General features: G+C 46.2%; 1 protein-coding gene across 2 annotated transcripts in view; it reads right to left on the bottom strand.

Moving 5' to 3' along the window:
• Positions 1–299: 299 nt before the first annotated feature.
• Positions 300–20,488, bottom strand: part of LOC119396292 (SRSF protein kinase 3) — a 30,499-nt gene continuing 10,310 nt past the window's right edge. For both annotated transcript variants that reach the window (XM_037663442.2, XM_049417031.1), the window contains 9 exons: positions 20,253–20,340; positions 20,019–20,106; positions 19,436–19,542; positions 18,266–18,428; positions 16,468–16,968; positions 7,329–7,423; positions 4,453–4,560; positions 3,330–3,492; positions 300–2,724 (listed from right to left, as the gene is read on the bottom strand). In XM_037663442.2, coding sequence (XP_037519370.1) covers positions 2,396–2,724; positions 3,330–3,492; positions 4,453–4,560; positions 7,329–7,423; positions 16,468–16,968; positions 18,266–18,428; positions 19,436–19,542; positions 20,019–20,106; positions 20,253–20,340 — 1,642 coding nt within the window. In that variant the 3' untranslated portion in view covers positions 300–2,395. The remainder of the gene's footprint in view (positions 2,725–3,329; positions 3,493–4,452; positions 4,561–7,328; positions 7,424–16,467; positions 16,969–18,265; positions 18,429–19,435; positions 19,543–20,018; positions 20,107–20,252; positions 20,341–20,488) is intronic.

Below are 20,488 nucleotides of genomic sequence, written 5' to 3'. Positions count from 1 at the left end.
GCTGGTCTGTAGATTCAAACTTTCAAGAAGGTCGCACGTTTCAGGGCACTGCAAGCAGTCGGGCTTATACCGATGACAGGTGGTTCTTGGTAACTTCCGCAGACACAGGCATCCATCTTGGGGCATAAACAAAGCACCAATACCAGTCAATTTACTCTTTGGCGAGTTTTATTAGCATAACTTAAAAAGCACTTTCGAAAGAAAAAGAAAAAAAAAGGAAGTGCAACCCCTGAACTTCATTCATCAGTTTTTTTTTTTTTTACGCAGCCATACAGCATACACACCTCGATACACGTGTCAAAAAGCAAAGAACGCCTCCCTGGGGGAATAAAAATGCACACTGGGCCCTCGTCGACACGCAGTTCATGTCACGTGGGTGCACAGAGGCACCGAAAGAGGTACACATTGCATGCGAACTACGAAAAAAAGAAAAACGTTCCAAAGCTACCGAGGTGCCAACTAGGTTCAAGTGTCCAGTCCACAGCTGCTAACTAATAAAGCCAGGCTGAAACGTGCCTGGAAATGACCCCCCGACCCCCCATTAACCCCCCTCCCCCCCACAGACACTTTGCACAAAAATACAAGACCTCAACGAAGCTCCAGCCAGACGCCAACACACCACTTCTGCGACGAGTTATCCGCAAGCTATTTCACAAGGGGGCAAACTTACGGCAAAAGGTTGCACCGTAGCAGCCGCAATGTAAAGGTTTCAGGAAGTAAGGTCGTGCACAGTTATCGGAATCCAGCAACATGGCCAAGTGGACACCTTTATATTAACCCATGTTAGGTACAAGCTCGCGTAATTAACTGCAGTTGCTCTGGATAGGGACAGCAGCCAACAGGCAAGCCACGATCTTGTTAATCAAATGTAGCCGTGCAACTGCACACAATACCATTCTATCCGCATGTCAAGTGAATGTCTAGGAAAACCAACCACTAGTAGGCTAGTAAAACTACTTTAGAGAAAAAAATTGAGAGAATTTGCAACGCCCCACTCCAAAAACCAAGTTAGAATCTCTAAATCCAGAATTAAAGGGAGCCATCGCATGTTTATTTCTTACGTCTTCACAGTAGACCAAGCTCTTGCGTCACGAAAAGAACTTCACTTGACCAAAGATGCAACGCGACGAGCAGTTTCTCGCTCGGGCAAGCAACCATAGCAACCCAGCTGAAAAGTGGGTACGTGAAAGTATGGCTAAAACCGGCACTTATAAACCTGCTCCAATCAGTTAACGGAAAACAATGCGGCAACCTGGTATTCGTGCAAATGAACACACACCTGTGCACAGAATTCAACATACCTTCAAGTAAGCAAGAACAAGGGTATCATTCTTGGGCAATCACTTTCATTAGATTCTGCACGATTCTGCATCAACAGCCCAAACCAGCATTCCCAATTCTCAGCATGAGGTAAGGAATGCAGTCGGGTGCAGATGCCAGTGTATACCGCGCAGTTCCTCATAATCTTGTGGAAAACCAAAAAGTGATCACTGAAGAATACCGTCCCCGCAAATCCCTCTTGAAAACCCAACACAAGAATATTACATAACCTGCAGTTCAGCAGATTATACATTTAATTACATGAAGCTGGTGAATTTTTTGCACACAGTGCTATAAAAATTTTTGCGAGATGCGGGACAGAAAAAAAAAATAAGGACACATGCCGCCGCTGCAATTTCTTTTACGCTGGTGAAGCGCGGTCGCAGCCACACCGGAGAAACGTCCGTCCTCAAGGTGTTTACAATGGAGCAGTTAATTGCTAGAATGTCGATGACGATAACCAATATGTCACCGACACGGCTGCGAAACCTGCAGAAAAAAAAAAAAAAAAAGAAGCTGCTGCTGCTGCTGCACGGGCCACACAAAACATTCTTGCACACGCAACCCCAAAGTTTCACTCAAGGCCTAACCAATGCCGGGTTATAAGGGTAAATGGGGGAAAGCAGTACTACTGTAAACTGTGCCCTGCTTTACCGGCAGGTAACCAAGTTCCATCTGTTGCAGCTATGTTTGGGAGTAAATGAAGAGAGAGAAAGGAGGGGATGGGAAGCGGGAACAATTGAGTTCATGTACAGGCCAGTTGACGAGCGGGCGGGGCCGAGCAGAACGAGCGAGCCAAGAGAAAGCGGCCAAGTCTTTTCTAAACGAAAGGTTCCAGATATGCAGCAGCACTTGCAGCCTTACAGAGAGAAACGCGCAATCCAGAGTCACCTGCTCCTTGCCCCACCACTCTGCCCCCCCCTCCCAGAAAACTCCGCAGCACGCGCTCAACTCGAGGAGTTGATAAGCCCCCCTGCCGCCGCCGCCGTCAACCGCACTTCGTCCCCATAATGCAGCAAGTCCTTCTCTGTTGGAACACACCACAACACACAGACAACGAGCAGGGGCGGCCTTCTCAGGACGACGACGAGGACGACGAGGATGACGACGGGGGTCGACGCTGGTTCGGCGACGAGGGAGGGGGACGCGACGAGACGACGGTCTCCTCTCGGGGGCCGGAGGAGGCGCTGTTGTTCCCGGCACCACCACTGGGCGGCGTCTGCGTGGCGAGCCACGGGTGCCGCAGGCAGTCGGAGGCCTTGGCCCGCGAGGCCGGGTCGTACGCCAGCATGGGTAGCAGGAAATCGGCAAATGCCTGTGCATCCGAGGGGGTCCAGTCGTACTTCTCCGTTAGCACCTCGTAGAGGCCCCAGGGCTTCAGATTGCTGATGTGCCTCAGTTCCCCTGCAAACAGCGACAGAGATGCAGGAGGCGCAAGTTGCACATTTGGCGTAAACGGCATATGTGCACGATCACGAGCAGCATCCGATCGGGCCTCCACCTTAAAGAACTTTCTCTTAAAAACCACCCTGAAACTGACGCAGCCAACTCGATGCTCAGGATTGTGGCAAGAAATGCTGCAGAAAAGAGAGATAGTTCAACTGTAAGAGAAGAGGAAGGCCTGTTGACCACACTGTGGCTGTCTGTCACCTCTGACAGCTGAACATCAAATCAGTCAGTAGAGCCGGGAAGTAGAAGGGACAAGAAAACTGAAAACGAACAATGGAACAAGTTGGTGTTTGTGTTCATTTAAACCCCGATATTGCCCTTTTGAATGGCTTAATTTCATCTACGTTCAGAAAGTCCGTGCTCGGGTGCTTTCAGTTTGGTACTTTGCAATCGTGGCCTCCACAAAAGAGGAACTCGCACATGGCAAGGAACGAAGCTTTTAAAGTACCACAGACCCAAAAGAGCTAAAAAAAATTACGTACGAGGCAAGGAGACACAAAAAGCTGCAAACTCGGCAATGACTGTCCCCGATATTCAATCCCAGAAAGTGGTAGACTGACCTCGCTTGTTGAAGAACTCCCTGGAGTATCGGCCCGAGAAGGCAATGTGCCTGGGGATCTCTCCGAGGAGTTCAATGATGTGGGCCAAGTGGTCTTCGTCTCGACTGTAGTCCTCCCCCGAATGCGGCTCGAAAAGGTAGTCGCCTGTGGCCAGCTCAAATGCCTGAGGAAACGGGATCAAACAGCAGTGCATGAGGTAAGAGCAGCAGCCCCGGATTCGCAAGCTCAGATTCAAAACAGTCCTACAGGGCACAAACTCCAGTCAGTTGGCACAGATAACTTGACGAGTAACAACGCAAGACACTGCCAAAGGGAAGGAAACAAAATCGTTTCTCTTGTCCCCTTGCCAGTTGCAGAACCCAAAGGCTTCAACGTAAGACAAACTGCGCTTGAAGTACGATGAAGGACAATATGCCTCAAGAGCTCAGAGCAGTGCATCTCTAAGCTTCTGTTTATACCAGCAAGGGCAAGGACTCTCACGACACGTGCCCACCATTGTCGTACTTCGTTTTCTTTTTCTTTTTGCATGAGCTATATCTTTGCTCTTTTAATACCAGTATCTTGCACTGTTACTTATTCTTAAAGCTCAACACGGTTGACCCTGCCTGTTGGAACACGTCACTTGACTGAAGAAGAAAGAAACTCAAGATGATGCTCTTTAGAGATTCAAACTTTAGAGATTTCAACAATCCAAGCGGCATCCCCCATTACTGGTCACAACACCTGTCCCGGGAAGTCAGCACTGGACAATTCGCAGAGGGGGAGTCAACTGAAGGATTACGCCAACTCGCATGTCTCGGCCACAGGCAACTAAAAGTTGGGGAGGAGCAGCGAGACTTTCAGTACCAATTTTCTATGCAACTATGTCCCACACTCACACACAGAAAGTGATGAGACTTCTAGGTGAACAACCTGTCAATAGAGATAGCTTGACTTCGTGCTTCCCTCTGATGTCCCTTCAAAATACAATAAAAATCGCTGAGCACAACCCAGCATATTGGGGCAGCCCTTTCTCAAGCAGTCATTAGTTCTCAACAAAGTGTTGCAAGCTAGTGCCCGCGTGTCTCACGTGTTCACTGTCCTCATCTGGTTGTACATTATTGGTCAAGCAGTGATCACACACCATGCAGGCTGTGCTCCAAATGTCGGCAGGTGTGCCGTAGCCAGCTCCCAAGAGGACCTCGAGGCAACGGTACTGCCGCGTCTGTATGTCCTCGGTGAAGTGGTGATGCTACAGATGGAAAAACAAAATGAAGAAAAAAATTCACAGCATATCCACGGGTGAATGATGAAGAGCTTGGGCGAAGCTCCTGAAGCAATCATAGTTACACCGTGAAATCTTCAGTGGTTTCACCCAGCAGTAATCAAAGCGATAGCCCAGTACATCGTCAAAGACGTGACAAACACTGTATATATTTATTAGGGGTGTGCGAATATCAAATTTTTCGAATACGAATCGAATACGAATATCCACCTTCGAATATCGAATCGAATATCGAATATCAAAGAAAAAATGCCTCCACAGTAACAATATTTTGTTTAACATGTAGCTATTTGGAAAAAAATACATTAACAGTCTGACTGGCAACACAACATACACTGCTATCTCCAGAACACAATGTCCAGGCTAGCCCAATGCACATCACAACACAATCAAATATCACGGCACAATGAAAGTAATGACTAGATGTTATCATGAAGAAATATGAGTTGCTCCACATGATCAGGCAGCAGGCGCTCCCTTCTAACAGAGACAACCCCCCTGCCACTGAAAAGGCACGCTCGCTTGGAGCAGAAGTGGCTGGTATAGGGAGGTATACATGGGGCAAAGCTTTGCCAGACTGGGGTATCTGAAGGTGCCTACAGTCCGCCACCAGTCACGTGGGTCACAGTCTTTCTTCTGAAGTGGTCCCGCATAGTGAACGAGTGGTAGTGCGGCACGTTACGGCCGCATAATATTGAAAATGTACGTTTACATGATCGCCAACAGCGCTGCACGTCGGAGATGCACCAGCAATAAATCATACGTATTGGGGCGCTCGTCGCAGGCAGATATCGTGCCTCCGTGTACTTACGATATTTATCGCTCCTCTCGGCAACATTTTTAGCGATACGAACGCAGCAGAAATGTGGAAGACGAGTTATTTTATGCATGATAATCGAATCGCATATTCGAATTTTTCAAATATTCGAAGTTATCGAATATTCGAAACTTTTCGAATACACGATTTTCGAATCGAATACGAATATTTCGAATGTAATATTCGACGAATATTCGAAACTTTCGAATATTCGCACACCCCTAATATTTATACAAGAAATTTAATTGATCGTAAGTGGTAGCTAGACATGGCTTCCGTTCCCCCTTCATTATAACTGCTTTATGGTCGGTGAAGTGATGGATAGGTGATGGGATGTGATCGTAGTGGGATGTTTGCAAAGACGAAGTAGTGGGCAGTTTGCAAAGGTGGCTTCCGTTCCCCCTTCATTATAACGGCTTTATGGTCGGTGATGGATCGTAGTGGGATGTTTGCAAAGACGAAGTAGTGGGCAGTTTGCAAAGGTGGTTACGCCGGACAACGGAGACGTGACAAGGTTAGACTAAGGGGAGCTTCGCCCCTAAAAACCGCAGGTAAATAAAACACCAATTAAAACACTGTCACGTTCAAATGCATATAAGAACAGGTGTGCAACCTCACAAGCGAACGGTAACACCTATTTGCACGTGCCTCGCCCACTCGAAGGAGGGCAGCAAAACCTACGGTTCATGTGGGTGAACAAGAAAAGACTACCTCAGATCTTTCTGTGTGCAAATGTGGAATGAACAGAAGCTACACAGAAGAATTAGTAGCGCTGAATGGGCAGGACCTTCGCCCCTAACACAAGCCGAGAACTAGTTCCAATTACGAATTGGTTACAACGACCTGGACACATTTGAAGGGGAACTCTTATTTTTCTACGTTCACTGATCTCAATAAAATTTTCAACACATGTTCTCTTGGGTACGCTGATGATATATATGCTTAACTATTCAGCTGCAAGTGATTTAGTTTTTCCGAAAATGAATTTTAAAGATTGATAGCCAATTTTAGAATCCTGTCTTCAAATGCGAGCCACCATGTGTTTCGAATGTTTATTTCCGAGCTCACTTTGCATGGTGGCAGGTGAAAAGCAGATGGCGATCCGGCGATCCCCTTTGAAACCGTAATCAACACCGCATCAATGATTACTTAACAAGCGCAAAAACGAGTCGCTTGCCGAGGCGTAATCCCGTTTCGTAGATAACTAGAGTAGACTCTCGTTAAACGGAACCTGCAGGGACCAAGAAAATGTGTTCCATTTAACAGGGGTTCCTTTTACTGAGAGTGGTGCAACGGTGCAGAATCAAAGCACGAAACCAATCATATTAGGGGCAGCTGTTCCGTTTAAGATATTTCCGTTCACCAAGAGTCTACTGTATCTCACCGTCAATGCACGGACACTGGTTACAGCATCTGAACCTAACCACGAAACTAGCGGTGTGACTTGGAGCTTCAGAGTTTTCGCCTACGAAAGCTTTTACACTTAGGAGATTTCTTCCTCCATGTTTCAGTTGTCGATATTGTACATAATCTGACATCAACTAAACGAGGGGACAGAAAATTGGGAAGATTTACTCAAGTCACCCTTTACTGATTAAGCATTTGTGGATTAGGAAGTTTAATTTACAGCAAATGTGCATAAAACAACATCAAGGTTCCATTAGAATTGAACTAATACAGGTTGACTGTACTGCAAAGATTTATCTTTACATTTGCTAATGACTTTATTCTCTGGCTTGTTAATATACAATAATATACCTACCTATTGCTTAGTGGGATTACATTATTTAATGCACTACGTGTTCCAAGCAACTCATCATATTAACTGTGCCTATGAATACAACGAAACCTTTCCGAAAGCATGTCAAAGCTAAAAAGAAGCAGGTAATAAGTATTTGAAGGAATTGAATCAACTTACCACCCAGCAGGCATTTCCAAGGTCAGCTATTTTTACAGATATATTACAAACTTCATGCACAGGATCGGCCATCTTCTCCGGTGGTTTTTGGTTTTCTAGACAAGGACAACAAAGAGGAAATCAGAAAGGCAAATATGCACCAATAGGACATGCACACTTTGTTCTCACAAAGGCCCACTGACTGCGAGGAGTATATTAACGTTTGCTTTGGTGCCTGTGCAGCGGTGAATGATGCGTTTTAGACGCTGCTTGAGCCAGATCAAGATCAAATTTCTCGAGCCTGATTCACTCATTTGTACAAGTTGTGAAAAAGAGTCAACTGCAGTAGAGAAATTCAATCCCAATCCAGTCCAAGCATGACTGAAAATGCAAATTTATGGCTGAAGTACACACCGCCATTTAAATTTGGTTTATAGTTTGGTGGCCGCAGCACCATATTGCTACAGTTACTGAATCTCTCAGGATAGCATGTATGGCAGGAAGTGACTTCAAGGCTCAAGATTCAAATTAAAGAAATTGCCTTATAGTCAAATAGATGAGTAAGCAAGTTCTATTTCAATGCTTTCAAGCAGGGGTGCAACAGCCGAAATAGGATTCGGAGCAATTTTTGAAGCAGCAAAATGTTGCTTTTGGAGCACAAAGGTCCAAATTTGGAGCAGGTTATGAAAAAAAAAACCTGAATTTTTTAGCATAAAATCCAAAATTTGGAGCAGTATAAGAAAGAGGGCTCACTTTTAGAAAAGAAAACAAACATATGTACAAACCATTAAGGGGGGACGCGCCTTTCGTATCGCGAAAAATGGCATAAAATCGGTTTTTTTGAAAATCGCACTTTCAGTTTCTGTAGACCCTTTTCTATCAGATTCCAAAATATCTTCACCAAAAACCACGTAGAAGTAATTTAAAAAATTTGTTACGCCTGCCACGGTGGCGAAAGTTATTGCGGAAATCGCAAAAAAACACCGATTTTCAAAAAATAATAACTCCGCAACGGCGCCACCGTTCGCCGATATTTTGGTCTCGTCGGAACGAGCATTTCTCCGTCTTCGAATTCCCCGCCTCAGCTGGCTCCTCCCTTCGAAAACAAGCGCACAAAAAGCAAATGTCCGAAGGTCGTTTCGAGGCCTCCGATTGGCCGCGTCCGCCATGTTGCCCCAGCGCGCCTCGCCATTGGTCCGATGCGCGCTTCGGGGGGATCGTCGGCTGCTGCCATGGCTGCTGCTTGCGCTTCGCGAGGTCACGGCTGTCGAAAGTCGCGGTCTTTATGACGCGTTCGCACTCGTTATGTGTTCACGGCTCGAAGTCGACGATCACGTAGAACTTAACTAGGTTTATTTAGGAGCTGCAAGCGGAAGCCCGATCAGATTACGATGGCACGCCGCGCTCGTAGCGAACGTCGTAAGCGCGCGTCTCGGTCCGACCCTTTAGTTGACTCGTCGGATCAGCGGTTGGAGGTTCTGCTATCAACACTTCGTACGTAGTGACGAAGATAATCGCGGGACGACTCCTTGTACTCGCGACCACGCATTACGTACTTTGAAACAAACATCGGGCACCGCGGCCGGCGCGTCTACTGCTCGGAGTCGTCGCTAGGCCTAACACGGCTCACGGCGCCGGCGTGCGAGACGAACCTCGAACTTTGCGGGCAAGAACAACGCGTTAGAGGAACCGCGGCAGTGTGCTTCTTCGTAAGCAACGCAGCGCATCGCCCACCGGCTCCTCGGAACCGCGGATGGTAATTTTACGCATCGGCAGCGGACCCCACAGCCAAGCTCGTCGCGCAGCGGCCGCGCGTCGGCGTCCCGAAATGCGAGACCAAACACGTTGCGCGCCGATTTTTCGTCGCCGCACCTAGGGATATTGCGCATCGTCACCGAATGCCGCGACCCAGAACATCGCGTGCAGATTTCCCGGACTCCGCGGCCGAGCACTTCGAGGTGAAACAAAGCACTGTTGATGCAATTTAGGCGCGCTTGGAGCCGTGCGTGGTATCGCCGCAAGCTCTCATGAATCATCTGAAAAAAAAAAATAAAAGCCTCGCAGATAACCGTGTTCGCCGCAACCGGGTGAATTGTGAAGCGCATCACAGTCGAGGTTTACAAGTGAGCTTGAGTGAAGCAGGGAGATGAACTTACATCTGCCCAATTCGCGTCTTGAATAAACAGCTAAGGAATTTCTATTCCCCCAATGTTTTGGCCGTAATTGCCTGTTATTTAGGAGGAAGGGATAGGCTGTCATGATGAGAGCCACTCTTAGTATCCTATAAAAATTATTCAATGATCAATTGCAATAAAGACTTAGTGATAGCACGAATACAAGAAAGCTGGCAAAGCACCACAGCATATGGCCTAATCACATTACAATATAACGGGCAGCCGAGAAAGATTCTCTGCGCTTGAAAAAGGCTAAGAATCGATCACTAGAGAAGATGGAAAGGCGGAAAAGAAAGAGAGTGCCAAAGGACACCTCCAGTTATGCTGCAGGATCATTTTAGAACTACATATGTGCTCAAAACTTTCAAACGTCGTTTTCTCAAAATGACTTTTTTGGCTAGTGAGGCTGCTTATCCCAGCCATATCTCTGGAACCACTCATCGAATTTCCATAAGTCTTTTTTTTATTATGTACTTGAATAAATTTCTGAGGGGGTGACAAGCCCATTTTTTCAATATATTGTGTCTGTTATTTATTATAGTTAACCAAAATTTGATTGATAATATCCTAATCACCAACACTAAATTTGATGGTCTGCTAAAACTTTTCAGCAAGGAAATTCAAAAAAAGGGCTCTGTTACCCCCTGAAGTATCAATCTGGGAATCATCACAGTTAATTTCACAGTTCCAGTACCTTTTGAAAGTTCTCCAGGCCTGGGATAAGAGAACCATGTGCATTATTCTGACATACTGCCATAACTTGAGAACCAGTGAACATAACTTCATGAAATTTTGTAATTCTTCTAATGCTTTTGCTGTGAGTCTATCATGAAAATTTCATTAAGATATCTCAATAAACAAAAAAGTTGGTATCCGAAGGTAGCCTCCCCCCTTAAAGATCAGCTAACTCGTGCACAGTGCACGTGAACACGGCTATTTCAATAAAAGCAGTGTGTTGAGCCACACCATAGTACGAACAATGACTAAGTCCACATTAGCATTTGCAGGGCCTGTCAAATAATTCGACAGGCACTGCAAATGCTAATGTGGACCTGCAAAATTGGCAACCTCGAAATTCGGGAGATTCGTGAAGCAGGAGCAAGTTGGGGTGGAGAAAACTGGCGTTAAAGGGGTACTGACACGAAAATTTTCACTTGTCGTTATTTTGCGGCGAACGAAAGGCCAAGCCTTCAAGACCCTATACCTGGCGACAACTTTCTGTGGCAGCACAGCGAAGGCTACGCAGCCGAACCACGCACTTTTTTACTCCGCTTCTGTATGTAGTCCGCGAACGCTAGCTTTTGTAGAATACGTAGCATAAAAGAAAACATAAAAAGAAAAGAAATAGGTATTACGTTCAAGATTGCTTGCGTTGAAAGTAAGAATGATAATCCTGTAAAGGATTAGCGATTTTCGCTCTTTCGAGTTTTCAGGTTTTCTGGTGTCCGTTTCACGTTTTCCGTCCCCACTCAACAACGATGGCGTCGCTCGGTTGCGTCAGGTGCACATCGAAGCTTGCAAATGAGCACGCGTGTTCGTTAGGTGATCTGTGTTCATCGGCCAGAAAGTAACGAAGACAGCGGTGCGTTGTGAATTATTTTGTTGATTTGCCCATACTATCACCGAGAAAGAAGTGTGCAAGAGATACCACCATCGCAAGTGGGTCTCTCATCGCGATAGCTTCCTTGACAGTAACGACGGTGACCTTCAATCTTCAGCAAGAAGAGCCGCTTGAAAGCAAAACTGCGATTGGAAACAGTACGTAAAATAAGTGGCCCATTTCATAAAATGCGTTGCATACATGGTCGGTATTTCGGTTGCCTACTATTACTGATACAGTCGCACCGAAGATTGCGTCTAACACCGTGCCCGTCGGCGTCTACGGCAGGAGGTGTTTTGGCGTTTTGAATGAGAGCGATTTACGGTGACAAAATCACCCATGCACAGCTTTGCCTCGGCAACAGACGCGTTCATGTCTATTATGCGACTGACAGCGTGATTTTCAATTTGCAAAAAAAGCATTCTTGACCACGGGAGTAAGGAACGCGTTTCACCCGTTTCTATAATCACACACGTGAGACGCCCGCTCCTGACTGGTCGTGGCCAAGATATCTGCTGCCTTTCGATGCCTTCGCGTCCCCCGACAAAATGACGTGAGCGTCTCCAGAAATTTACAGCGTCTCCAAATGTAGGAAAACGACGATGTCGACCCTGTGCGCACCGAAATTCAGAACATGGCTTGCTACCTTTGCGTAAGATTTCCGATTGCGCAGTTACTGCTGGGCCGTGGCTTTCTTTTTTCTTTGAAAAATGAAACCGACCGCTTTAATAAAGCTGATTCCGGCGTTCCTTCGCAGTGCAAAATATTTATCGTTTTCGCAAAAAAGAAATGTAAACAATACTAAATGGTGCTCGCTTTGCACGTGGACTTGAACCGCCAGCACATTAGCGTTATATAATTTGATTTGCAGAAGAGCTCCGCAACGATTCTAGGTATTTGTGCTGCATGCTTAAGTATATCAAGTCAGGTGGTAGATTTCGACTATATCTGTGAATAAACTATCTGCATAAATTCCCAAATAACATCATGAGCGATGAATACTCGTGTGGAAACGCACATGTTTTATGCGCTCGCGAAAGCAAAACCGAAATCGCCCGCGAACGGACTACTTGGCGTAGTAACACATGTGCAGAAGCTCCGCCCACGTAGCTTTAGCTGTGCTGCCACAGAAAGTTGTCGCCAGGTATAGAAAAGGTAGTGCTAAGCACGAGTGCACCCTGAAGAAGTAATTACAGTGTGTTTTTAAAAGCTAGTTTCGGTTCCTACTGTACCCTGACGTCACAACACGGTATGAGCTTCTCGTCACGTGCTCACACAATATACAGTGACATTTCCACGGCCGCTCCGCAACGTGGCTCCGTTGGTGACGTAGAAGCGGCCATTTTGAATGTTTTGGCGACGCACAAGTGGCCATCTTGGAAGTTTCGGTACCTGACGTCATCACAACTAGCCAGACTGCTGCGTGAAGTCACCAGAATTAGTACTGTAGCCTGACGTCAAGCTAGTGTCGATGTCGGTAGGGGCGCCATGGAAAAATTGACTTTAATATCAAAATTAAATATCTAATCAGCATTTGCCGAGCTTCACACTTGCTCAGAGCCGCCTCTGCATACAGGATATTAGTATGGCGGAGTACACTCGCCTTCGAAAAAAGGTGTCAGTACCCCTTTAAGTTTTTGTCTATATGTTTCTCAAGGCCGCAGAAATGCCACACACAGCAGCTCCAAATGATTGCCAATAATTTTTCAGACGTCGGCAATCATATTAGGGCTCGTAATTACACAGCACGCGCACGAATGCATAATTAGGAACAAAATGTGCTGTGTCCCTGACAGCTAGTACTAATGGCCCCTTCTAAATCTCAGTACACTTTTCCGCAGGACACCAGCGTACTGGGGCGAAAGTGGCTTAAAAAGCGTTCTGCACTCAATAAACCAAGCATCAGGAAATTTGAGAACCACTGTCCTTTTTTATTGTGATAGCAATTATAAGGACACTCTTGACGGTTTTTTGCCATCATGTCCCGTATGAAGTCCAAACTGATAACACCCACCCGCGCATAGTATGTTCTACCGCGGGTAAAAGCGCGAGAGTGCGAGCGACGAACACGGCTCAAGCAGATATCAAACGAGCCAGCCCATCTCAGTCGCTCGGAGAGGGACTGGCTTGAGAGGCCTGCCGTCGAAGCAGAGGAGACGCCACAGCCGTCTGGAACGAACATGAAAAGACGCGAGGGGGGGAGGGGGTTGTGTCGCTCGAGCAGCAACCTTGAACTTTGATCCTATGGGCGCGGTCGCGAACGCTGGCACGCGCGCTATCTCAGCAGCCATTAGCGGGCGGCTCGCATACCCTTCTACGTGCTGCGCTCTCAATGCGAAAACACTGTGCAGAAAGAGCATCTTTCCCTGGCGCGGCCGTATTCTCTTACACCAACGTTTTGTAGAGTTACGCGAGATCGGATACAAAAGTTTGCTGCCAGCTTCACTTCGTATAACATTAGAATTTGTTTCTATAGCATTCACTGCTTCATCCTTGCGGTAAAACTGACTTTTTTCTTTTCTTACGCGGGGGGTTAGGGTGAGGGTCTGCGCGTCTGTATTGGATGATGACGCCCACACTGCAGATGACCAACGCGGTCTCCATTTCTCGCTAAAATTTGCGCAACTGAGAACATTTTGAAGCTGGTTGGGCATTTTGGCACAGCGTGACACAATTTCAACAAATTTCATGGTTTTGGCTCAGCTTGGTGCAAAAATAAGGAATTGTATCAAATTGGCACAATTGGCGCAGCTGTTGTGCCCCTATATCAAGTTTTTTTTTCATTGGGAGATCCCTTTCACTGTGGCCACAAGCCCGAATTGGGATGTATAGATGCAAGCAACTCTGCAACTTCCACCAACAGACAACATTGCCCTGGCACTGCTGTAAGTACTACAGTATCATTCTGTATTAGGTGCATCACCTGAGCCACGGCCAGATCGGCACTGCGGTCATGACGGCCTCTGATGAGGGTCTTAAAAAAAGTTTTTTATTTATTATCCTATCTTAATGAAAATTGGCATGCATGTGCATCACTGAATGGAGATTTCAAATCTGAGGAGAGCTATAAGGTGGGCTAGTTGGTGCTGATTCATCTTCAAAAGTACGCTTAGTGAACACAGACACAAGATTATATCCTGTATTATTGAAACGAGATTTCAAATCTGAGGAGAGCTATAAGGTGGGCTAGTTGGTGCTGATTCATCTTCAAAAGTACGCTTAGTGAACACAGACACAAAATTATATCCTGTATTATTGAAACGAGATTTCAAATCTGAGGAGAGCTATAAGGTAGGCTAGTTGGTGCTGATTCAACTTCAAAAGTACGCTTAGTGAACACAGACACAAACGGATGTCCTTGTCTATGTTCACTAAGAGCACTTTTGAAGCTATTTCAAATATCTGGAAACAGATTTCAAGTAGTACCTCATTTAGAAAGGAAGTAATGACAAATTGCACCGCCACTGCAACCCCCCATTTTTACACTGTAATTGAGTAGTTTCTTAGAGGCCATTATAGTAATTTATAATACGAAATATTACTTTTCAGAACTAGGTGGTTCACCTCACAAGCTAAAACAAATTTGATGTCAAAACAGCTCTACCACTCATGAGAAGTAACTTTCAAACTTGGAAGGTAAAAATTAGCTTCCAGTAATTACCTGATACTTATCAAATACAACTGCATCAAGGTTGTGAAAAAAAAAAAGCTTTAGCCTGTAGTTCAGTTGTTGCTGAAAAGAATGATGCCAAGACTGTTTAAATCTGTTCATAAAAACTTCCTCAAATTTTCGGTAAGGCACAGGCACTTAACAAAAAAGTGTCTCAAGTTTTGAGAACATTTGTAATTTGATCTGCTGAGCCTGTAAGAAAAAGAAAGGCTATTTTGCCATAGCATAACATTTTTCCAGAGTTTAATTTTGACTATAAAGACATCGAAATTGTGATATCCAAAAATTGACATTTTTTTACGATTTTTTGCTATTTTGAGACCCCCCCCCCTCTTAACTGTCAGTGCCCCTCAGCTCTTAGCGCTGCACGCTTCATCATGGTGCACTGCTACCCTAGCTTCATAACTGCACAGTACAGCAGTAGCTGCTCGGCAGGCTGGTGTACTGTCAGTCCACAAGACCAGCAGATCATGGAAAACCCTGCAGGTCCCAAGGGCTGTGCACATTGCTAGAATGTCCATGATACAGTAGAACCCCGCTGATACGTTTTTGAAGGGATCGTAGGAAATAAACGTAAGAGACGGGAAACGTAAGAGCCGAAAAACAGGAAAAACGACAAAATATTTAGTGGTACAGAATTTTATTTCAATGCTTACGAGCAGCACGAAAATTAGCACGCTCAGCCGCGATCTAGTCGATGTATTGAAACGCGGAGCTGCGGAAGACCTCATCCGCAGAAATGTAATCAACGTATGTGATTTTTTTAATACCAACAGCTGTAGGCATGAAAGAACTGAGCACACGCAATCACGACCAGCGGGGCGAGTCCGACTGCGAACCGCGCGCACGACCATGCGAGCTCCAACCAGCTCGAACTCCTCCCGTCCTCCGACAAATAACGATGATGATGAGTCTACGCCAATGCGATGGCAGAAGTAAATGCCAATCTCGAAGGCCTTGCTTTCGTAAGCAATTACGTCATAGACGCCATGTTCGTGCAATACAAATCTCAAAGGCTATGCTTTTGTCAATAGTAAATGCCAATCTCGAAGGCCTTGCTTTCGCGACCAATTACGTCATAGACGCCATCTTTGCAGTAGGAATCTCGAAGGCCATGCTTTTGTTTGCATCAATTCAACGATTTTGTTGCTTGCACCTCTCATGCGGCTAATATTACGGTCAAACCAGGCCAAGCTGCGTGAAAATGCACCATGGCCGCTCTGTTCGGTAGTAACTCGGTCGGCTCCGAGCGCACTTCGCGACGTATCATACGGGAACGGTCCGACAGTTACGATGTAACAGCGGGGTTCCCAATACATTGTATCCTATGGGAGCTATGCCGGGACCGGCGGAAAACGACGTAACAGCCGGGAAAACGCAGCAGTGAGGAACGTAACAGCGGGGTTCTACTGTACTGCTAGGATGGCATCATTTGGATGGCATTACTAGACTGGCAGGAAATATAAAGAAAATTTGAAGCTAAAGTCAATGACGGTTATACACAAATTTTGGTGCACTAGTTGGTTTCACGGAACTGCTTCAAGATAATGCAAGGGAATAGACTTCACGACAATATGCGTGTTCTCTCTCTTTTTAACGAGACTTGTAGTTGGAGGTGCGGGTTATACTTGAGAAAGTACGGTATGGAGGCCACACTCACACCCGTAGCATATGAATGATACAAGAAGCGGGCAAGCGCAAGCATCAACAACTCACCGGGGCAGGAGGCCACCCTCCGCAGTTGCGCAGTGGGTGTGGGAGGTGCCAGGGTGCTTTCGGACCTTTCCAAACGGCCCATAGTGGTCCGCGCGGCTCCGTCGCCTCGGTGACCATTGCAGACGTCGCCGCCGGCCCACGAGGGGTCCCCGCCTTCGGCGCTTCGGGCCCAGTCCATGCCGTCTCCCAGCAGGGCACCCTCTTGCGGGGGCATGTCGGGGGTGGTGCCACCCGGTCCCCCTCCGTTGAGGGAGCCGCCTCCTTCCTGCTCCCCGTGGCCCCCCTCCTCCTCGTCTTCCTCCATGTCCAGCTCCTCCAGCTGCTGCATCTGCCGCTCAAGAAGCTCCTGCTGACGCTTGGCCTTCTTGCGCAGCTTCTTCTTCTTGTTGCGAGACATCTTGGAGGCGGAACCCCCGCCCGCACCGGCTGCCCCGGCACCTCCGGCGGCACCCTCGGACGGCAGCGTGGGAACCGTGCGGAGCTCCTTGGGGGCCGTGCTCACTGAACGAGGCCGTGAAAATGAGAAGCTTTCAGCATTTTAATTAGTACGACTAATTCCAGGGCAGGATTAATGCACCAAAACGGTTAGTTGGGCGAGTTGGTGTGCTTCCATCTTGAACGAAATAAACAATGAAAAATGAGGATGAGCAAGGAACGACAGCACCCGTGTTGTTTGTTCCTTGCTCGTCCTCGTTTTTTCGCGCTCTTTATTTCATTCAACATTAATGGTTTATATTAATTCCAGGTTTGCATGCACAGAAGTACCCGATAAAGTGGACGGGAAGACAACTACCGCTATAGTGTGGGCTTGGCTAATACGATCGCGAAAACATCTGAAAACTTCGCGGGGTTTCAATTTCTGCACTAAGGGGCACTACGGCCACGCGGAGCTTGCGGCAGTACAGCGGCCTCTGGGATCAATGTTTGCAGTTTTGGATTGTACGTATTGCCTCACCCTATGAAACGGGCAGGCATCAACAGACACCCTAGCGCCATCTGTTTTAAGGAAGAGTAACTAACGCTAAAATCACATGACCAAACAGTTGCGATTGGCGCATGCATTGGCGTTGCAGTGCAGGCTTTGTGCTTGATCTTGTTGCCATTCCTGGCTGTTGTTTCACACATTCTGCTTGCCTGTTCAGACTTGTTGGTTTTCTGTTTTGAATAATGAGATTTTCGGATACATTTATTTTTAATGCCCATGGAATCGTGTCAACGAGATTCCATTGTATTGCTCAAAATAATGTGTACTTTTCTTATACAGCCTGCTGTGGCCTTAGTGTTTCACGTTTCATAAATTATACATAAACACGGGTGAACAATAAACCTTGGCAAAATGCCTTTTTTTAGCCTCCTGTTGCTGCAAGTACCAATAGAGTGGGAGCGTTAACTGCTATGTGCAACTGCTTAACAATACATAAGTAAAAATCACTTTCATTATAGCAGACACAGAAATCACCAATTTCAGTAAACTGCGCTGTATATAGGCATGAGGAACTAAGGCAGTCTCGGATAACCAGATCATGCTCAAACTATCTTTAGTGCAGCAAGACAGCCATTACGCTCCAACTTTGCAGCTTTTGAACAAGTAATGCAAGTTTTCGAAAGCACCGTGCCGAACACTCCGTACGATAAAGACGCACAACGACACCAGCAGGAAAATGCGTGTAACGTGCCACCGGTGGCCGACTGGGATCAAAAAATGCAAACCTTTACATTTATTTTCTCTAATAATGGAGCCACAATCGTGAAATTGACAACTGCAGAGTTCTAAAAGAATTTAATGGTAGATGCTCACCCAACGAACCAGGAAGGCGGAGCCCCATCTTCTGCCACTGGGTGGCCTCGTAGGCCAGCTTGCGCACATAGGCGTCGTCCACGGCTATCAGGATGTTCTCGGGCTTGATGTCCGTGTGGATGATCTGGCACTTGGAGTGCAAGTACTCCAAACCTTCCAGCACCTGCAATTACAACACAGAACGTTTAGGTAAAGATGGAGCTTTGACGTGATGGAAAGTCACTCAATAGGGAATGCCACTGGGGCTGTTCTTAGAAGTCTTTGTCAGGGCAGCTCCAATGAACGAAAGATTAATTATAATCAGAAATTTTTATGTGGAAACACCACAATCCGACCATTAGGCGTACCGTAGTGGGGGTGCTTGAATTCATCGCGACCTTCTGGGGTTCTTTACGCTTAAACCTTTCACATTTTACCCCCCTCAAAATATGGCAGTCGTGGCACATACCGAACCAGCCACATAAATCTCAGTAGTGGGAAGCCCTAGCTAAAGAGCTGTTGCAGTGGGGGACAATGCATAAGTAGCAATGCCAACTTCAAATGACATGAATAAATTCATGCGAAGTAATAGCTGTGCCATGCCTTCATTTAAATTAGTCAAATTTTAATGCTTGCACTCATTGCTAGCTTCAAAGTCAAGTAATAGCAGGGGAGGTCCCATGTGTTTTGTGCTTTTCTTGTTTGTTTTTCTGTGTGCACGGCTTCATAAAAGGGGGCTGCTGATGCCAAGCATATTGACCCGCCTGAAAAGCTATGCGCAGGCAACACAGACACATGAAACTTGCACGCGAAAACCGTGCTCGCACAGCGGAAAGAATAATTTCTGCAGGCACGTGAAGAAGCATGTACAAAGGCTGCCAGCGTCACAATCCCAAAATACGATCACGCACCAGGTTTGAGGACACACTGTATTATTGAGCAAACATGGAGAAAGTGCAACTTGCAAGCACACTTTACCGACCAGCCAAAGAGGCTCTCGAGTAAGGCTTGTTGCTGGGCGAGTTGGTTGACATCTATGGGGTACATTTTAGCGCAAACTGTGAAGGAAAGCACGGGAAAAGAGTAGAGGAAAGCGCTCAACCTTTCTGCTTTCCTCTACTCTTTTCCCGTGCTTTCTTTCACAGTTTGCGCTAAAATGTACCCCATAGAAAGAGGCTCTCGTTTGCTCACCTGTCTGATGATGGTTCGCACATTGGGTAGTGGAATGCCCTGGTAATTTGACCGAATGATCAGTTTGAGTAAATTGTGTCCCAGCACTTCAAAAACCATGCACATATCTGGAGAGTCCCGTTAAGGAGGTCAAAAGCACCGCAAGGTCGAGAGCAACACAGTTGAAACTACATTACAAGATGCAGTAAAAGAGTTGCATAACAGCAGTCAAAGTGGGCCGCAATTTCTTGCAATGACAAACTTCAACACTCACAAACAAACACTTTACTACCAGAATAAAATGACAGAAAAACTTTCATGTGAATTGTTATTCAACACGATGACTCCAGAATAATTACTGGGTATGTCTGTAAACACCAGCCCTGCAAGTGACAGCCACCAGCGCTCAAGGACATTACGAGCTGAACATGAAAAAAATTAAAGCTATTCTACGATTTTACGTTCCAAAAGGATTGTGATTGAGAGGCACGCCATAACGGATGCTTCCAAGTTCATTTTTGACCACCTACACTACAGCAGATGAAAAAAAGAAAAAAAAAGAAAGCAAGAACCCATGCTCATGCAGTAAAGTATAGAAGGATACGGGTCCCGTTGACTCCGGAGATCTTGAAGTCGTCGAGAAGCTGCACCACCCGCTCTCGGCATGTGTCGTCCGTGTCACTGTCTCGAACCTGAGGTTGCGTTAAATAAAGATCGCGACAGGTGGAGGTGCAGTACTATAGAATGAGCCACTCTATCTCGATCACCATGAAAAAGGAAAAGTGAAAGAAATAATAATAATGACAGAAATAAAAAACAGAAAAAATACGGTACTCACCGCCTTGAGAAGTTTGATCTCGTCCAGGGCAGTGTCGGTGTAATGTGAGGCACTCTTCACAACTTTGAGAGCCACAAACCTCTTGCCCCTGTCCGGCAAGAATCAAAAGTTGAAAAAATCGTCTGCCAATCACAAAGCACCTTTTAACAAAGAACATTTTAACAATCAAAGCAACATTTTAAGTTTATGCGTCTTACACAGCCACCCACTACCTCACTACAGTGTCTCGTTACTAC

The sequence above is a fragment of the Rhipicephalus sanguineus genome, chromosome 6 (assembly GCF_013339695.2).
Source record: "Rhipicephalus sanguineus isolate Rsan-2018 chromosome 6, BIME_Rsan_1.4, whole genome shotgun sequence".
Taxonomy (NCBI): domain Eukaryota; kingdom Metazoa; phylum Arthropoda; class Arachnida; order Ixodida; family Ixodidae; genus Rhipicephalus; species Rhipicephalus sanguineus.
This window is presented reverse-complemented; position numbering and strand designations above follow the sequence as displayed.